General features: G+C 34.1%; 1 protein-coding gene across 7 annotated transcripts in view; it reads right to left on the reverse strand.

Annotated features, from left to right (window-relative positions):
* The window catches only part of TNS3 (tensin 3), a 505,245-nt gene that overhangs the window by 236,878 nt on the left and 247,044 nt on the right, over positions 1-21,323 (reverse strand). For 6 of the 7 annotated variants that reach the window (XM_074198249.1, XM_074198251.1, XM_074198245.1 and 3 more), the window contains one exon: positions 15,835-15,873. The exons of the other annotated variant lie outside the window; for it this stretch is intronic. Coding sequence is in view for 4 of the 6 variants with exons in the window: in XM_074198245.1 (XP_074054346.1) it covers positions 15,835-15,873 (39 nt within the window). In the remaining 2 variants the exon portion in view is untranslated. The remainder of the gene's footprint in view (positions 1-15,834; positions 15,874-21,323) is intronic. 7 annotated transcript variants of the gene reach the window in all.

Below are 21,323 nucleotides of genomic sequence, written 5' to 3' on the forward strand. Positions count from 1 at the left end.
ATAAACACCTACTCCTATTGATTACAGCTGAGAACAATGTGTTTATTCTTCAATATCTATCTTTAAATAGCTATTAAATAACATTTCCTTGAGAAATTTTTCTCAGCACTGAGCCAGGGACAGATGGCATCAGATGACAAGTAATTGCTAAAAATCCCAAACTAGATAATATAGAGCTATAGATGCCTTCTAAATCTTAAGATTTAGCAGTACTAGAGTATTTTACAGACTAAAGGAATTCCTTTAATCTGCCTCTTCTTGCAGGTATGTAGGCAGGTCACTTATAGAAAGGAAGGAAAAAGGAAAAAGGAAAAAATTGGTCTAAGACACAATATCCTGATTATGTCAACCTATTGGCAAATTTAGTTGGTTATGAGTTATTCATGACTTGAATAGCTTATACTTAGTACTGTTGAAAGCCAGTGTTCCCAGAGGCCAGCAGTCCAATGCCTAAACAGAGAAAGTGATCTACAGGCAAACAGGTATGGGTGCATTGTTATTACAAAGTACCAAGTTAAAATGGAAAGCAAGAAGTGATAATTGTGACAATTGCAGTTGTTCACTCTCTGACTGAAAGGATTTTAATCAGATCTATTCATTAGGAAAATAGCGAGGGTTAGGGAGAAAGGACAGAGGAGGAGAGCTTGATGAGGAGGCAGTTTTCCTTATTTTTTTTTTAAGAAAATGATATAGGACTCCAAGCAATTTAAATACTCTTAAGTTTTCATATACTTTCAGTTTGGCACAGTGTTACTGAAAGCAAGTGGTTTTAATATAAATGCATTCGATCTTTTATGGGAACATTAGTGCATAGTTAACAAAAAAAAATATTCCTCCCGCTACACTAGATGACTCTGAATAAAGGAAATATAAAGCACTGTGTTTAATATTTACTTATTCTACTAAATTAGACTTGAACTAAAAAACCATCTCCTGGAATGAAAGTAACTTCCATTCTCAAAACTTTCAAATTCTAAAAGGCATCTGGATGTTTTTAATGAAGGAAGAAAAGGTGAAAGTAGAAAAAGAAATATATTCATAAGGAAATGAAGTGAACAAAGTTCAGACTGTGGTTAGATTTATTTTCTTTAAGCCACTTGGAAGTCTTCAAGCTGCCATTTATTTTACCAAGAATTTATTACTGTGATGTCAAAATGGCAACTACACAGGTATGTGGAATGTTTTGGCAAGCAACTGAAAAAGAAGAGGCAGGACAGAGGTCAAGTCACAATTTTCCCTGGTAAGCATCACCCATTAATTGTGTTTGGCTCTGACACACCAAGCTGCCATCGGGTCCATTTCAACAATAGAGTCATTTTGTGATAGGAATGGAAGTGAGCCATAGGGTTCAAGCTTTCAAGACACATTTGGCTAATGTAAGGCATGTATCAGGATACTCTAGGGGCCTCAGGGAAAGAAGGCTTTAAATTCCTTACTCTAGAAAGCTGATGGGAGAAGGAAAGAAAACTGACATAAGAGGGGAAAAGTATTTCCCAAAATGCATCATTAAAAAATACAGGATATCGCTTCTTGGCCTTTTGGCTAAGATCAAGTGTGTAATAAATACAGGATACACATATTTGATTTATTTCCACATTCTCATTAGGATACTCACTCATCCAATCAAAAGACTTCTTATATTTCTGAGAAATCCATTCTTGAGCATGAAGGGGAGGTCTTAATAATGATGATAAGATTTTATTAGATGACCTCTAAGGGTCTTTTTCAATACTTTTCTAATAAAGTCATGATTGATTATATGACCCATTTTACTGAATGAGCATGTCTTCAGACTCAGAGATGGACACAAACATATAACTAGAAATAACAAGAACTAATAAAGGGAAAATATAAGATTACATCAAAAACAGTGTAGAGGGTTTAGAAAAATGGACAATCTTTACATTTCAAAAACTGTAGTTCATATTAAAATTCCCCAGTGTCATTCAATCAATAAACATGTATTAAGTGCCTACTATGTGTCAGGTTTTGTGTTAAGTTCTGGGAATACAAAAAAGAGGAAACAACAGCTCCTCCCCTCAGAGAGTTTACAATCTAATAGGGAGACAACTTACAAAGAAATATATACAAAGAAAACTATATACATGATGAATAAGAAATACTTAAAATAGGGGAGGGAATAGAATTAAAAGGATTGAAGAAGGATTCTTACAGAAGATCAGATATTAGTTGGGACTTAAAGGAGAATGAGAAGGTCAGTAGTCAAGACAGAGGAGAAAAGCAATCGAGGCCTGAGAAAAATGCTTGGAGCCTAGGATCAAGTCCAGCTCTTCTTATTTAGTCATTTCAGCAGTGTCTGACTCTTTGTGACCCCCCTATTTGGAGTTTTCTTGGCAAAGATACTGGGGTAGTTGGCCACTTCCTTCTCGAGTTTATTTTACAGATGGGGCCATATCTGCCTATCTGTAACCCAAGTGACTTTCCAGGATCACACAGCTAGTAAGTATCTGAGGAAAGATTTGAACTCAGGAACTCTGAAGTCTTCCTGACTTCAGACCCAACCCTCTATCTACTTTGTCAGCTAGGCTCCCCCCAAGTTCAGCCCTATTTAACATTAAAGCAGATAATGTAGTCAATACTATCAGTAGTAATAATCAACCAGAAACAAAGAAGATGCCCATTCATGGCGAAATGGTTGACAGATGACAGAAAGACAGATAGATAGATAGATAGATGGACATGTCCATATATGTATGTGTGTGTGTGTGTGTGTGTGTATATATATATACATATATATATGTATATGTATATATGCTATGCATATATATATATATACACATACAACATTTAAGTTTGTTTTGGTTTTTTATATGAATATATATATACAGACATATAGTATATCTCTATATATGTACATAATGGATTATTCTTGAGTTTTAAATGGTAAAGATGAAGAATTCAGTAGGATGGTATCATAGTGAAAGAAGGAGAATCAGAAAAACAAAATATAGAATGATTACAATGATGTCAGTTTTAAGAACCAAAACAAATCAAAACAAACCAGAATGTTGCATAAGTGTAATGACCAATCTTTCTGTGGAGAAACAGATGAGAAAATGTTTCTCTCACCTTCTTTGCACAGGCAAAGGGATAATGCTTCATCTAAAGTCAGACTCAGCTGATGCTTTGGATAGTTTTGTTAAACAGCTTTGGAGAATTTGCTAAAACTTTAAAGGAAATTTTTTTTTTTTATTAGAAATGATGGCTCTAGGCAAATGCATCTGGAAAGCTGATATAAAAAAAAACAAATAATTTTTTAAAGGAAAATATGTGAAAAGCATGAATACTGATGAATCCAGAGGTGCCAAAGTTTTAATTAATGAAAATATTATAAATATATAAATAATGAGCTACATCTACTAATAAAATCCTTTTTCTATTGTTTCTATGTGGTGTAGTTATAAATATAGATTCTTAAAAGGTTATGCCAACAAATCACAACTTTTAAAAACTATTCATTAAGTTATAGAACATGTATGACCTCCATCAGTTTAGGGAGTATCCACCACAAAGAAATCACAAATGCTTTAAATAAGTGATCCATCAAACAACAAGCAGCAATATTCATTCTGTGTTCTAGGTACTACATCAGGTACTAGGAGGCAAAAAATGAATATTAAAAAGTACTTGACCTCAAGGACGTTAAATTCTATTAGGTGCAGCATGTACCTGAACAACTATAAATAAAATATCCTCAAAATAAGTAAAAAATTATCTAGAGAGGGAGTTCATTAAGGAAGTTTACTTGGGTATCTGAAAAGGCTATATGTTGAAAGTGGCAGTCAATAATTTGAATTAAGCAAATAAAGCTTATGTTACAAGGAGGCCATTGATAGGAAGAAAGTACTCATACATACATACTAAAAATATTTATAGTAAGTCTTTTTGTGATAGCAAAGAATTGGGGGAAAATGTAGATGTTCACTGATTGCATGATATATTAAACTTATTGTGGTATACATATATAATGGAATATTACTTTGTGGCAAGAAATGATGAATGCAATGAATATAGAGAAACTGTTATGCAATCTGAAGTAAGCAGAGCTAAGAAAAAAATGTATACCATGACAAAAAATGTAAATGGAAGAAAAAATACAAATAATTTAAAGGGAATACTACAGAATTCAAAATATCAAGCATAGTTTGATTTGATAATATATCCCCATGCTTTTCAGAAGTGAGATGTCCACTGGTGTATATACAATTTTGTTTTCTCTCTCTCTCTCCCTCCCCCCCCCTTCCACCCTCTGTATCTCCCCGCCTCTACCTCTATCCATATCTGTCTCTCTCCCCCCACCACTCTTTATCTCCCTGTGTTTCTCTCTTCTCTCTTTCTGTTTGCCTCTCTGTTTCTCTTTGTCTCTCTGTCTCTCTCTGCCTGTCTCCCTCCCTTCCCTTTTGTCATATATGATAGCACTCTGGCAGAGAAAGGGGAAGAGTTATTAGGCAAAATTTGGCAATATATGTTAAAAAAGATTTCAACAAAAATTAGCATTAAGAAAGAAAGAAAGAAAACATCATTTAGTTAAGCCTAGAGAAGCTCCAGAGATGCTCTAGAGATTCAAACAGGAGAAAATAAGGATAGAGTATGGTCAGCATAGGAATCCAGTGCAGAGGAATGGAGATGCTATTCATAGGGAACCAGAAGGAAGTTCAGTTAGTTCAGAGTACAGAAAAGGAAATAGCGTATCATAAAGTTATAAAGGTAGGTTGAAGCCATATTGGGAAGCTCTTTACATGCTGTAGGAGCTTCCATTTATTCTCAAACTGATGAGTTACCAGATTATTAATCAGGAGAGTGACATAATTAGACATATGCTTTAGGGAAATCATTTGGACAGTCATGTGGAAAAATACACTGAGAAGGAAAGAATACTAATAAGGAGGGTCTTAAAATCATAACAAATATCAGAAAGTATCACATTTATGAGAGAAACCTTATTAGACAATAGTCTTACAATTAAGTAAACTAAGTTTATTAATTCTTAAATATAAAATTAAATACAAAGTGAAAACCTCAGCTAACTAGCATTCAATTAATTGAAATTCACAACTAATAGGAATTTTTAAAGAATAGAGATCTGAGAAAAATAGAATCAGAAAGCTTGTCATTTTTTGGTATGTAAGAGGCATTGTGAACCTAACTAGCATGACAGTCAATTGAATAGAGATGGAGATATGGATGCAAAAACTGTGAAAATAGAAACAACTCAAAGCTGGGCAAATTCATTGATATATGAAGTAAAGGAGAGTGAAGATAAAAAGATTCACAAATAGCAATAAAATATACAAAGATATATCTAGGTTATCAAAGGGGGAAGAATAAAGGAAATGGAAAGACCTAACAAACAGGGAATTTGGAAGACCACAATCATCTGAAGGCTCAAACTCAAATGGACAAGTCCATAGTTCAGATATTTTGATACTAATGGAAAGTGAAAAAAAAGGGAATTTTTCTACTAGTCTAACAAAGAGTGCACTAATATGGAACTGTGAGAAGTCAAAAATGTGAAAAATGAATCCTTCCCTGAGAATTATAGTTGCCCTTCTGACTGTCCTAGGAAGACTACATTTGCCACTTAATTTTTAAATTATCCTTTAAGTGACCCTGGGTCTTTTACAAAATGTGCTTTCAAAGCTGAGTTGGATCACTTTTTAAACAAGTTGGTTACTCCCCCTTTAGGAGTCTTTCTCTGAATTCCTCACTTGTCAATCCTTGCCTGCACATAAACAACAGGCCATCTACTGTGTGGCTTATGTCTGACTCAGGAAGAAAACATGCAAATTCTTACTAGAAGCATTCAGGAAAACATAGCATTGTGAAAACTTAAAAAGGAGAATGTATCCAGGAAGAGAAATTAGTCAAAGGATTGAAATGAAGCACATTAGATTGAGAAGGATGAGGGCTGACAAAAAAGACACAGATGGGACAATTCGGAGATCATTTATGAAGTGACTTTGGAGAATCATTTCAGTTGAAAGATGGAATCAGATGCCAGAGTGCAAAGGATTGAGGAGTAAGTGAATGGAGAAGGGGTGTAGATAGATCTGTCAAAGACCTGGCTGAGAGAAAAAAAGAAGAGAGTAAGAGGCATATAACTGGGAAAGAGAAACAGAGAGATAGAGAATGATTGAGGTTGTAATCTGCTGGAGAAGAAGAGAAAATTAGGAGGGCATTCAATCACATATACAAATAGAACAATTGGCCTTGGCAAGGAGATTGCCCATCACTTGTTAGAGAATAGAGGAAAAAGAGGAGTGGGAGACTGGATCAAAGGGTTTTGAGATGAATAGGAAAAAAAGGAGATCCTATCAACTGGTCTCAATTTTCTCAGTAAAGTAAGAGACTTACTCAGTTGAAAGATTGAAGGAAGATTTGAAGAAGAAAAAAGAAAATTTCAAATAATTTTAGTGGGGAATGAGATCAGGAACCAATTAGCAAGGAATAAAAGGACTCCCTGGCTTTAGTAAGGACCCGCTTGAAGTTGGAAAACGTGAATTTTTAATATATACAGGCATCACAGCTTAACATCTTCCAACACCAGAAGAAGAGTAGGAGTGGAGAAACCCTACCATATTATCTATATAGGATTCAGTATTATTTTTATGAACTTTTGTTGCCCAAGGTAAGTTTGGGTGTCAAGATGATGTGAGTTCAAATATGCCTCATATAAATAATTAATTTAGAGTAACCACTCCAGATGTTCATGTGGTCTACTTGTACCTAACCTGTGGTGGAGCATTCCAAGCTTGTATTGGTCTGATCAATCACAGTTGGACACACTGTAATTCATTTCTAACATAGAGATATCATTTTGGTCTTCTTTGAAAATGAAGAACAAGAAGCAACTTAACCCAAAGAAATTTTTAAGTAAAGAATCATTAAGTTGTATTTATTTTTAATTCAAAGGTTAAGAATCCTTTACACATGTATGTTGAATATGGACTCCAAAGGGGTCCAGCATCTTAAAACTTGGGATGATGATTACAGAAGTGTTGTATGCCATTTGAATGACTAATCAGTCAATTGTATATCCTTGTGTCCTACTTGCTATCAGAAAACTTAAAATAAATGGGAATTTTTAGCCAATAAAAAAGTTATTAAATAGGAAAAGTGATGAGAGAAGACTAGAGAAAGAATAGCCACACTAGGGAATGAGTCACCCCCCAACCTAGTGCACGTTAGTTCAGCTCAGACTCCCTTTAATTTTCTCCTCTATTCTACTATATTTTCCACAAGAACAAGGACTATATCTTATTTAAATTTTGTATTCTCTAGTATTTAATAAATATTTATTGAATTGTATGAAAGATTTCCATACTAAAAAGTTCAATCAATGTATATAAAAACTCAAGTTCAAAATGGGAAATGTAAGAGCTGACACTTTTCTCAGAGGTGGTCATTAGTTCTTCTTATAAGTCTCATCTTCTCAAGGCCTCAGAATATGGTTTTATTTCAACAGTAAAAGATTCACATCTGAACTCAGAGAGACACAATAGCCTTTCTGGTATTGGTCTGGGTGAGTTTACTTCCCACTTTTGGTATTCTGAACCACAAGGCTTTCATCAACTGCCTCAATGAGTCATTATGTCAGAGCATTTTTCACTATAAACTTCCACTTAAACCACACTGACTCAAACCCTCCCTCTCCCCCCTCAAAAAAATTCCTCATAGTCCTTTATATCCTTGCAAAATGATCTAAATGAGATGAGGCAAGGGGGAAAAAGGTAGAAACACATACCCATGCATATAAGAGAATAAAAAAAGTCCATTATTTGCAAAATACAAGCATAATTTTTCTGTTGATAAGTAAAAATGATGTCCTTACTGAATAGGATATCTCAAATTCTACACTTTAAAAACTTCTATGACTTCTGGATTCTGGTTAGTTGAATGTAAGTTAGCTCAGGCTTTAATAATACACTATGTTTTTTAATCTTTATTTAAGGCAATGGGTTAAGTGACTTACTTATCCACGGTCACACTGCTAGGTAATTATTAAGTGTCTGGGGTCAAATTTGAACTCAGGTCCTCCTGATTCAGGGCTGGTGCCCTATCAACTTTGCCACCTAGCTGCCCATATTTTTTAAACTATTAATGATTATCTACTTAATAGCAAAACTGTTAGAGAAACAGGAATGGGTACAAATGTTGAAATAGGTTAGGAGGGTGGCATTTTCTATATATATATATATATATATATATATATATATATATGTGCTATTTTCTGTTTAATAAGAATCACTTTTGATAAGCACAATATATTGATTTTCCATTAAACTAAATAAGAAGAAACAAAACTATAATGATTTCAAGAAGCACTTGAATCAGGAATACAGCAGTTATTGTGAAGTCACCTTTCCAACTGGAGAAAAAAATTTTGTCAAAATAGTGCCAGCAGTTTCCAAACACCGAACAACAGCTGGTTTGCATCTTAGCACCTGGAGCTCTGAATAACTAAACCAGAGAGTGACTGATGCATGAGGAGTCTGAAGTATCTGTAAACCATCAAGCACAAGTCTTATGAGGAGGGAGTGGAGATCAGACTTTGCAAACAGCAAACACACACACACACACACACACACACACTGAGTGCAATTTGGGAGTGAAAAGGGAACCTGTTACTTATATCTGGTTCATTATACTGAACAAGCTAATCTTCAGGATTTATGAGATTTTTAAAAGAATTTTAAGAGGATTTTAAGAATTTCATAAAATTTTAAGAAATCTGTTTCTCTCTCTCTTCTGTGTCACTCTCTCTGGCTGTCTCTGTCTCTCCCTGTCTCTCTCTGTCTCTCTCTGTCTCTCTGTCTCTCTCCCTCCCCCTCCCTCCCTCCCAGGCTACATGCATTAGAGATTATGCAGCAAACCATAGACACTGTGAATAGAGCAGCACCTCTCTGTCTCAGCTCCTTCATCTCATCATACAAGGATAATAACAGCACTTGGTTCCCAAGGTTGGTGTGAAGACCAAATGAAATAATCTTTGTAAAGTACTCTGTAGACCATAAAGCACCACATATGTTCTCCCTATGATTATAAATCCTATCATGACATATCATTCATGTTAAAGTCATTCTCCACTTTACATAATTATATGAGGTCTCTACTCTCCATAGTAAACACCCTATCGAACTGAAGGTCATTCAATTTTCGGAAGTGTATACTTTACCAATCATTTTATCAAATGGGTCTACTGTATAAAGCATGACAACTGCATTTGAAGAATTAGCATTATTGATGTTGGAGCTAATAAACCAAAATGGAGAAGGTCATTATAGTAATTCTATAAATTATGAGAAATCCTAAGGATCAATGAGAAAATACAAGTGACTGTTGACTACATGAGAAAGAAGGATTAAGCTTGCCAGGCTATAAGTGGGAGAAGAAAAGGTGAACATAGAGGAAGATGTATCTAGGGGAGAATGAAGCAGATGGTTTGAGACTTCTACAAGGGAGAGAGGCCTGTGTCCATCATGTGGAGTGACATGCATGCCCATTATGTGATGCAGTTGCCCATCACAATATATGATGTGACCTATAGTATGTTTGTCACATAGTGTGGTTTGTTCATCACATGACATAGAAAAACATGAAAAATGTATGTGGCATACTTTATAGTATGCTCTGTTATATCTGCCATGTGGTACAGTATGTTTGTATGATATACCATGCTAAGCTCATGATGATGATGGTAATGATCACATGACAAAGCATATCATCACATGGTACAGGATTCCATCACAAGTATGGCTGTTGTTTGACATATCCATCACATGATTTGCCTCTTCTGTCAAATGATATATAGCATGCCCATCACATAAGGCTCTCTGTCTGTCTCTCTTTCAATGATATATACATTTAGAGATTTTAAGATTTCTTCTAAGGACAGCTTTGGCTGTATCCCATAAATTTGGATATGTTGTCTTACTGTTGTCTTCTTCTTTGATGAAATTATTGAAAGTATCTATATTTCTTCTCTGACACTCATTCTTCAGGATTAGATTATTTAGTTTCCAATTAACCTTTAATCTATGCTTTTATATTCCTTTGTTGAATGCCATTTTTACTGCATGATGGTCAGGAAAAGATGGATAACATTCTGCTTTTCTGCATTTTATTGTGAGGTTTTTTAATGTCCTAATATGTGATCCACTTTTAGGAAGGTATTATTTATAGCTGAAAAAAAGATATTCTTCTTTCTATTTTTACTTAGTTTTTATCCAGACCTATCATATATGAAATCTTCTAAGATTCTACTCATATCATTAATTTCTTTCTTATTTATTTTATGATTAGATTCATCTGGCTCGGAGAGAGGAAAGTGGAGGTCCTCCACTAATATAGTTTTATGTCTATTTCTTTTTTTTTTAAGAATTTGGATGCTATACCATTTGGTGCATTAATTGTTGTTGGCTCCAACTCTTTGGGACCCCATTTGGGCTTTTCTTGGCAGATACTGGAGTGGTTTTGCTCTTTCCTTGTTCAGTCCATTTTACATATGAGGAAACTGAGGCAAACAAGGGGAAGTGACTTGCCCTGGTCACACAGCTAGCCAGATTTAAAATGAGGCCAGATTTAAACTCGGGGAGATGAGTCTATTTAACTCATACTCTGGTGCTCTATCCACTGGGTAAACTAGCTGCTCCATTGGTGCATATGTTCAGTATCAATATGACTTAATTGTCTATGGTGCCTTTTAGCAAGATGCAGTTTCCATGCTTATCCCTTTTAATTAGGTCTCTTTTTGCTTTTGTTTTGTTTGAGGTCATGATAGCTACCCCTGCTTTTATTTTTTTTTTTTACTTCAACAATTTTAAATGCATTTGTCTCAGTTTTCTCATCCATAAAATGAGCTGGAAAAGGAAATGGCAAACCACTCCAGTTTCTTTGCCAAGAAAACCCCAAATGGGGTCACATAGAGTAGAACAGGACTGAAAAAGACTGAACAACTGAAAATTTTCTTCTCCTTATCCTTCTCTTTTTTTTTATCCTGTCCCTCCTCTAAATTCTGTTTTGCTTCTGACCACTTCCTTCTTTTATACATCCTTCCCTTTTATCACCCAGCTCTTTTCCTTACCTCTCTTCACTTCTTGTTTTCTGTAAGGTAAGAGACTGCTATTACCAACTGAGTATGAATAAATGTATAGCTATAATCTTTATAAATGTAACCATTCATGCAAATATATGTGTGTAAATATGCATACACACATTTATTTATTTATTTATTTGCCCTTCTTGAAACAATTTAGATATGAGAGGTTCAAGGATTATTCCCTCCTTGCCATTTCCCCCTCCACTATAAAAAAAACTCTTCCTTGAACATTTCTTTTATGTGAAATAATTTTCTTCATTGTTCTTCTCCCATCTCCCTTCTCATAGAACATCTCTCTTTCTTATCTATTCATTTTTTACATCATCCCAATATGACTATGAATACATTCTAAGTAGAATCCTTCTAACTGTTCTAATGGCAAAGTTCTTAAAAGTTATATCATCTTCCTACATAGAAATGTAAATGATTTAAATCTATTGAGTCCCTTATGATTTCTCTTTCATGTTTATTTATCAGATTTACATTTGAAAGTCAAATTTTCTATTAAGCTCTGGTCTTTTCATTAGGAATGTTTGAAAGTCCTTTATTTCATTAAATAATCATTTTTCCCTTTAAGGATTATATTCAGTTTTTCTAGGTGAATACCATATTCCAAGTCCTTCACTCTGTTAGCATGGTAGCTGCTAAAATTATCTTGAATATGTATTTTCCAGGACAGGGTTATTTTTTCTTTTGAGATATATTCCACTTTTTTTCTTTTTAAAATTCTTTTTTTACTTTGTTTTATTGTTTCTTTGATGTCTCATGGAGTCATTAACTTTCACTTGTCCAATTCTAATTTTAGGAATTATTTTCTTCAATGAGCTTTTGTATCTATCTCTTTTTTTCCCATTTGGCCAGTTCTGCTTTTTAAGGAGTTATTTTCTTCAGTATTTTTTGTGCTTTTTTAAATCAAGGTGTTGTCTTTTCATTATTGTCTTTCTTTGTTCTCATTTTTTGACCTAATTTTTCCTGTATCACTTATTTGATTTTTTTAAAAAATAATTATTAGCTCTCATAAAATCTCTTTATTAGATTTGATCCCAATTCACATTTTTAAGATTTTGTTTGTAGATATTTTAATTCATTATCTTCATATGAGTTTGTGGCTTGACCTTCTCTACCACTAGAGTAGATTTTTATGGTCTGCTTCTTTTGTGTTTGCTCATTTTCTCAACCTATTTCTTGATTTTTTAATTCTATATTAAAGTTGGGCTCTTTTCCCAGCATGGAGGGGGAGGAGCAGTAAAGTGTCTTAAACTTTAAGCCTTTACATATTACCATTTTCAGAACTAGTTCATTATATTTCTGTAAGTTTGTGTGTCAGTGCTGCTCTTTCTTTCTTTCCCTCATATTATATATATATATATGACCATATACATATAATCATATGTGAATAAATAGAAAAGTTTCTGTATACACATAAATATACACATGTTACATATATATCTTAACACCAAAAAAGACAGATATAAATCATGCCCAGATCAGTTTGTACCAAGATATAATTTATACGAATAAGTTCAAATGTGGAAAATCCCTGCAATCCTGCAGATCAGTATGTAATTTTTTTATCTTAGTTACCAAGTGAATTGGGGGGGTTAAGTGACCAGTCCATCATCTCACAGACATCATGTGTCAAAAACAGAGCAACAAACACAAATCTTCCTGAGCCTAGATTCAACTATACATGATATGATGCTGACTCTTGGTTGGTTGGTTCTTGTCCTTTGTTACTGAAGAAGATTAAAATGACATCACTATAAATGAGACAAATTACAGTGTGTTCAACTGTGGCTGATCAGACCAATAGAAGCCTGTAGTATTCTACTAGACGGGGCACAAATACTCCATGTGAACACCTGGGGAAGTTACTCCTAAACTTATGTATCTCATGTTTCTTTTGAAGCTGTTTTAATTCTGCCTTCCTCATAGAGTGCAGCCCCCTCACTGATGAGGACATGCCATGCTGGGCATCTGCTGCTTTATCACTTGCCTGTCACCACAGGCCTTTGAGAAATAATAAAGTATGGGTGATCTCTTTTGTTATTGACTCTTAAAAGGTATCTGAATTTATGTGTGTGTGTGTGTGTATGTATATATATATATATATATATATATATATATATATGTAGAGAGAGAGAGAGAGAGAGAGAGATTCATATGAATTGGCATATGGCATTATATGTAAAGTCATTTAGAAAAATAAAATCTGCCACTATGTCAGGTATTATAAATGATAAGTGAAACTAGTTACATATATATATATATATATATATATATACATGTATTATAATGGAGTGAAGTAAAAAGGGTCTCTCATTTAAACAGGATGGTGTGGGGACCAAGAAGCTTTCCCTTTTTTGAAATTAAACCAGAGACTCCTAATAAATCAACTGTTTATTTCAGCCTTCAGAGATATAGACCATTTCACATAGTCATTATCCTCTTGTGCCATCCTGTATAAATGTTAAACTACTGAGGCATGCAAGTATGTGCTAAGATCAATAGAAAACTAGGCATTCAGACATGGCCTTGATCCCAGAATACACAGCAGGGGATGCCTATAGAGGACAAGGACATAATATGTTGGAGAGCTCTACTTGGGCATCAGCTCACCAGCTGTGATCAGAACCCAATTTTCTCAGCCATTTCTGGAAAAGGGTCAGGGAATAAGAAGCTCAAGTAAAAGAAAGGAGGAGTGGGGTAAAGCCCAAAGCTAGTAATTCTGTCAATGTGTAAGCTAGCCTGGGGCAAAAAACTGTTCAGGGGAAAAACAAAACAAAATAATCAGGCCAGTAGCAATCTAATAAATTTAAAAGAGAAACCTAAAGTCCCAGAAAGTTCACTGGGGCATATTCATGACTTAGGTAAGGGTAGAGTAAAACTAGCATATCCTCTGAGACCCCAAGTGAATATTTTGTGCACATCAGACACAATCTGTAGTTAAACATCTAATGATTTACCCAAAGTAAGCCTATCCTGCTCAAGAGGCAAGTATCAATGACAAAAGATTAATGGAACAAAAGAAAAGATTTTGGTTTGGTACAAGCTAAAATGACCATATGAGAAATCCAAAAGTCTGGGCAGTCTGTGGAATAATGGGTTCCCTTCACTGAAAATCTTGCAGAGATGAATACTGGATGTAGGTGTGCTAAGAGAGGCCTAGTACATACTCAGGACAACATAGGAGCAAACCCAAGCCTGCCTCATTCAATGTGAGACTAAGAACTCTCTTTTCCTGGCTGAGATAATTTCTTCACTGTGAAATGGAAATAAGTTCCTGTATTTCACATGATTTTTGTGAGAATCAAATGAGAAAATAATCTAGAACTTTCAAACCCAAAAGTGTCATATAAATGTGACTGTTTATAAGAATAAGGCTTTAAATAAACTTTATTCTATTCTGTTGAGATAAAAAAAATTGATGCTTAAAAGATGTTTCTGATAAACATAGATAGCTAATAAAATAAGCAAAATTACAGTGAGAGAAAAATTTGCCAATTAGCCTTTTCTTTTTTATAAGTCCCAATCAGTACTCTCCCTTATTTTGTTTTTCTAATCAAAGTTCCTCAGAAACTTTAGTTGCTGAAGCTAAGGGCCTTTGAGAAGTTTCTCACTTTTTCTAGAAGTTATGTGAAGTTAAGTAAATCATAATAATTTGTGGGTGTTCTAAATCAGATCTACATGGGAGAAAGAATGTAATGCAAATCGGATTAGGACAGAAAGACAACTTATTCTCCTAAAACAAAACCAAAAATAAATAAACAAACCAGTCATATCAGAGCAATGAGATCTGGTGAAAAATTTTTAAAAATCAATCCCCTCTGTATATGGGGACATCAGAATGGAATTGTTTGCTTGTTAATTCAATTTGCTTTTGTTTAATAAAGGTATACATCTAAAAGACAGTTCTCACCTAGTAACATATAAATTTTGTTTCTAGATTAATCAATCAATATTATTTATTAAACATCTATTTCTTCCAAAACACTGAAGATAAAAAAGCAAAAAAAAATTTTTTTAATTTCCTAATGAAAAGGAATATAACACTCTCTACAATATTAATAGAGAGTAATAGAAATTTAATAAAAGAAGTTCTTGTTGTTCAGTTGTTTTTCAGTCATCTGACTATTTCTTGGCAAAGAGACTAAGTACTTTGCTATTTCCTTTTCCAGCTCACTTTACGGATAAGGAAACTAAGGCAAATAGGGTTAAATGACTTGCCCAGGATCACATAACTTGGAAGTGTATAAGATCAGCTTTGATCTCAGTCTTTCTGAATCCAGGCCTAGTACTCTATCCATTATGGCACCTATCACCCCAAAGAAGTTGCTATGAGTTGGTAAAATGTGATGCTGGCCTTCACTTATCAAACTACAATAAGAAAAATGTATGAGGGATTTTCCCCAGACAATTTTACAATTTTAAAACTGTAATAAACTGTTTCCTGTCTATTATTTAAATAATAAAGGTAATTAATAGACATTTAATACTTTAAAAAAGAAAGCTTCGTGAGCTAATTATGTAGATTCATAGAAGAGAAAAACAAATCAAGGAACATTTCTTAAAGATCTTCTTTGCAGAAGGCTCTATATTATGAATACAAAGTTGAAAATGAAACAGTTTGTCCACAAGGAGCCTACAATTTCATTTTCACACTTTATCAATAGGGTTGAAATGGGAAAGATGCAACATAAAAAGAGTCAACTTACCAGTCGGTCATTGATTGGTATGTGGCAGGGTATCACCACCTTGATTAAAAAAAAATTAACAAAATAAGTATGAGACACTTTTTAAATGCCCTGAGATAAACTCTGTCCCAACTGGAATCAATCTAATGTCTTTAAGTTATGTTTCTCATTAAACAGGAAAGAAAAAGAATCTAAGAATAGGTGATTTCAGTTCATATGATCTAAGGAAAAGCATCAATAAAGTGATAATTCAAATAAAGTTAGAGAGAAACTAGATTGAGAAGATACAGGAAGAGTTGAATTTAGACTCTATTTTTGATAAGTGATCTCTAAATTTAGGTGATTTATTTATTGACTATCAAATGCTAAAGCATTCCTAAAAGGCTAGGAAAGAGAATGGAAAAGGAGATGCATAATAAGGGACTTAAATACTATATTCAAATATAGAATGATTTAAAAAAAACTGACAGAAACAATAACGAACATATGTGGAATTGTGTACTAGAGGCATAGAGGTTGAAGTAAGTAAACCCAAATCAGATTGTACTTCATACTTAAAGCACTTGCAGCTTTACAAGCTTCTTGAAGATTTACAAAGCATTTTATATTCATTATTTAATTTCATCACTATAACTCCATGAGGTATGTATTATTATCATTCATCATTGTACAGATGAGGAAATAGAGACAAAACAGAGGCAGAAGAGTAAATGACTTGCTCAGGGTCACATAGATATCAATGTCAGCTGTAGGTCTCAAACTCCGTCTTCTTGACTTCAAGTGCCATCATTTTATCTACTATGCAAATCACCTCAGGTCAACTCTACCTAAAAATCTCATTTCTGTAACTGGTGGTTCTCATATCCAGGTGATCACTGAGGACTAGGTATATGTTGAGGGGATGGAGAGGAAGATTTGCAGGTTCAGAGATGGTGGAAGAAAATTAGTAACCTTTAACATTCCTATCCAACAAACAAAGCCTTCAGGAATATAGGTCAATTGAAGCCTGTAAAACATGAGGTATAGCATAATATTTTCCAGGCTATAGAAGAAGAGTGAAAATCACTTTCAAATAAGCATCTTGACTAATAAAAAAAAAGAAAAAATGATGAAGATGATGATGATGATGAAAAAGACAGAAAAAAATATCTACAAAGCAAGTTAAAATATCCTTACATCCCTAATCCCAAAACTGATTTACCAGTATTGCATCCCCAACAATCTGAACCCAATACCTGGAACTATATAGATGAAAATCTATAGAACAAATGAACTGCAAAACTTAAATCATCTTTTGAAGTTTTTCTACTTGAAAAGTTTTTTTTAATAGCTTCATGTACAATATCCAATTTGATATAGAAGAAAGGGTGTGATTCTAGGATTTAGGACAGATAGTTCAAATCCCAGCTCTACCACTTAGTACTTTTCTGATCTTGAGTCAATCATTGCTATCTCTAGGACTTCTCTAATTTCTAAATCTATTATAACATATAGCATTTCTATAAGATACTTTAAAAAAGCTTTACAAATGCTATATCACTTCATCCTTATAACAATAATGAAAGGTAGTTGCTAGTATTAATACCCTTTTTACAGTGGAAGAAATAAAAGCTGATAGAGATTTAAAATGACTTGCCAAGGTCAACATGGTAGTCATGGTCTGAAGTCACTTTTGAACTCAGTTCTTCCTGACAATGACTGTCAACAAAGCCTCTGTAAATTAAGGGCTCTAGACTATTCTTTAATTTACTGGGACATTTAATTATAGACATATATGTTAATAGTTATCTCTCTATAAATATATATATATATATATATATGCCCCTATATAAATATATATATATATGCTTTCCCACCCTCTCCCCTTCTATATGTGTATTTGTATATTTACCAAATTAGAAATTTAAAATTTTATTATAGATTTTATACTATTAATATAATATTTACAGTAAAATAGTTTTGAACTCCTGTCCCCACCTCCCGAAAGGCTCTCAGGAAACCCAAGGGATCTCCATTCCAGACTTTGAGAAGCACTGATTTTTGAAATAAGCATCTTGATCTAACTTTTGAGAGAAAACAGGAACTCTTATGAAGCAGAGATGAGGAGGAAAGATATTTTAGACATGGGGGAATAGTCTGTACAAAGGGACAGAGAAAGACAGGAGATGGAGTTTCTTGAGTGAAAAATAGCTACTAAAACAGTGTGGCTGAATTGGAGTGGGGAACTGTGTGTGATAGTAGAAAAGGATTACATTGTGAAGTGTTTTTAAATAAGTGGGTATCTTGAAATACTTTTGTTTAGAGAACTGCATTCCTTGGTATAGTAATCACAAATATTTTTAACTTAACATTATCAAGTACTAAGGAAGATAAAAATGTGTGTGTTTATAAATAATGATATACATATATATTATAGAAATGTATACACACACACACACACACACACACACACACACACACACACACATATGTTTTTAACGCTGCCCAAACATGTCTTTTCATGAATTGTCTTTCTGGTATTCATTGACTATTGCTGCTCACCCAATATATATTACATATATTTAGAGACTTAGCTCACTACATTAATCAGATTCTTAATTAGTGCTCTCTTGGGTATTTCCTTTACCCTCAACAGCAAGTCCCCAGGAACTAGCTCAATGTGACAGATATGAAAGACTTCAAAGGACAAAGGACAAACTCTAAGCTTCAGAATTGTCCTTGAGTGCATGTGGATCAATCACAGAAATTTCTCTAGGGTCAGAGATCACAAAACAATGCTTACCAGTTGAATGAATCTATTTGCATAATACATGACTAGATGTCTAACCATCAAAACAATCTAAGGTATTTACAACTTAGTTGCTAGATTAGGGAGTCATACCAGAACCAAAGAATTTGCATGGAATTGTTTTCTTAGCAAGGACAGTGACATCAACACCTGACTCACAGTGGTCAATGGTCCAAGGCACTGGCTCTCTCAGGTTTACTGATAAATCTTAGTTGGGTATTACAGGATTAACAAAATGACCCTACAATTGACTCAAGATCATTTCAGCCCTATAACACATCTCTGGGTATCCTCTCAGAAGCTCCATTTAAGGTAACTCTTAGGACTTCCATCTCTTTATTTCCAAGCAGGCTGCATTCCTTGGAACTTCTTCATCTCCAACCATTGTTGGCAGGTACCCTTTCCTCTCACACCTTGCCAGCTATCCTTTATGTTCTGTCTTCTACATTAGGATGTAGGGTCTTTCTTCCTAACTTGTATTTGAATTCCCAGAGTTTCACAGTCCCGTGACACAAGTAATTATTTAATAAATGTTTATTGATTAATTGACTCTTCTAGTAGAAAAAGGAGCCACTGAAAAGCAGTTGAATAAATATCAAAAGTTGATAATAATGTATTAAAGGACCACATCATTACTAAGGTATAGGTAGCTTTGGCTATAAAAATAAAAGAAAAATACTATTACAGCTTCAGTGAAGAGCCTCTGAAACAGCAAATTGCCAGTACAGACACCCAGAACTTTCTATGACCTGTGGTGATGCCTAGTTTCAGAGTTCCTTTAAAATTGCCCTTTTGGATGCTTTTAAAGTCACTTATTACTACTAATATGCTGTTGCCAAGGAGGAAGCACAAACAAACAAGGTATTTATCTGAGACACCTGGCTACATGGGTTTCCAGATCTTGCAAGTGTCTACAGTTTTGTTTCAATGCCAGCAGTTCAACACAGCAACAGTAATAAAGTTGGGGGCTTTCCATTTAGGAATAGGTGTGTAATAAGGAGATACAACACAGAAAAGTAAGTGTTTGGAGATATACAATAGAGGAGACACACAAACATGTACCTAATCAGATATCAAAACAGAAATTTCATTTATCCTAGGGTGGTTTTATCCAGTTTAAACATGATTCTCTTTCAAATGTTTACCATATCATTTCACTGATAACAAGCTTCCAGATGTGTGGTTAAACAAAGGACACCTCAGCCAATTAAATAGTCTTGTGATCTGATTTTCTAGGGGAGGCTTCAGAGAATGTAGGAATTGACCAAATATGAAAAAAGAGAAGAATTTTGAAGGTTAAGTTTCCAGCTCAAGAAAATACATATAATAGAAGATGCACATCTAGTTCAGGAACTAGCTACTCGTAAAGTATGGCTGGAAAGAAGAATAGGATACAATATCTAGCAAAATGAGATGGAGTTACACTCTAGGAATTGGTATTTTATATCTGAACATTTTTAAATCAGTTTAGTGGCATGGTCAGCCATGAGAAATAAATTTGAGTTGTTTTGAAAGGACTGGCTTTATGAAGGCAGGTAATAGAGCAGTTAGGGGGAAATTGCCATAATCTAGCTGAGAGGTGTTGAAGACCTGAAGAAAGTCCTTACCCTGGGAAGTTGGAGGGGGAAACCTAAATATTCTGAAGTTGGAATCATCAGGATTTGCTCATGATTATTAATTTTGGGGAATAAAAGAGAGAAGAGAAATCACATGTGACCTAAGGTGACTGGTTGATCAGGGCTGAAAACTTCATTTTCTACCAAGATGGTTATAACTGTCAAAAGAAAATTAGAAATAAAGACATTCCACTTACACTTCATATTCTGACATTCAAATAATTTTTCTTGAACAAAATCACCTGGATGGATCATAGGCTAATAGCTTTAAAATCTTCTTGAAAGCATGCATTTCCAATTACTTGCAACAAAAATAATTTATATTTTGAGCAGTTCTGTAATTCTTGCTTTAAATTTAAAAAGCAGCTGAATGAAGTCTTATCTAGATTCTCAAAGGAAAGAAAAATGATCCCTAATTAAACTGATGTTATTTTCATTTTGATGTTTTTCATTTGGTCCTTAACTGATTTACACCTGCTGTACAATCATTTCTGATGCTAAAAAAATAGTCTCATTTCACCATTACTATAGAAATACAGGCATAAAGAAGAAAAGAAACACAGCATTAAAGACAGATACGCTGTGGCCTTATATTGTTTTAGGGATTGCTCCAAAAATACCAAATAGAAGGCTGCAATATAGGAATTGAAAAATACTATTCCTCCCATCAAGACAACCCAGAAACCTAACTTCTTCTATAGTTTTATTTGAGTTGGCTGTGGCCAAAAAAAAAAAAAAAGCTTACTTCAGTGAACATAAAAAAACAAGATAGTAGTCCCAGGTTTTCTATTAGGGTCTTCCTACAAAAGGTTGAATTCCTTCACCACACCCATTAAAATGCTTCACTGATGATTTTATCAAATGATAACTTTACAGAAGGAAAGATGATTGACAAAAAAATACCCTCAGAGAAGAGGAGGGGTTCAAAAGAGTGAGGCTGCAGAACTCTCTCACCTGTAATAAACTGGTTCAAGGCAGAATTAATCAGTAAAAAAAAGGCTGACTTTGGAGTAAGAGGGCTTAGATTTGAATCCTACACTACTATTTACATCTACTGCATGACCTTGGAACAGAAAAATCACTTAACTTCTCTGGCCTTCAATTTT

Source organism: Macrotis lagotis, chromosome 8 (genome assembly GCF_037893015.1).
Source record: "Macrotis lagotis isolate mMagLag1 chromosome 8, bilby.v1.9.chrom.fasta, whole genome shotgun sequence".
In the NCBI taxonomy this organism is placed as follows: Eukaryota; Metazoa; Chordata; class Mammalia; order Peramelemorphia; family Peramelidae; genus Macrotis; species Macrotis lagotis.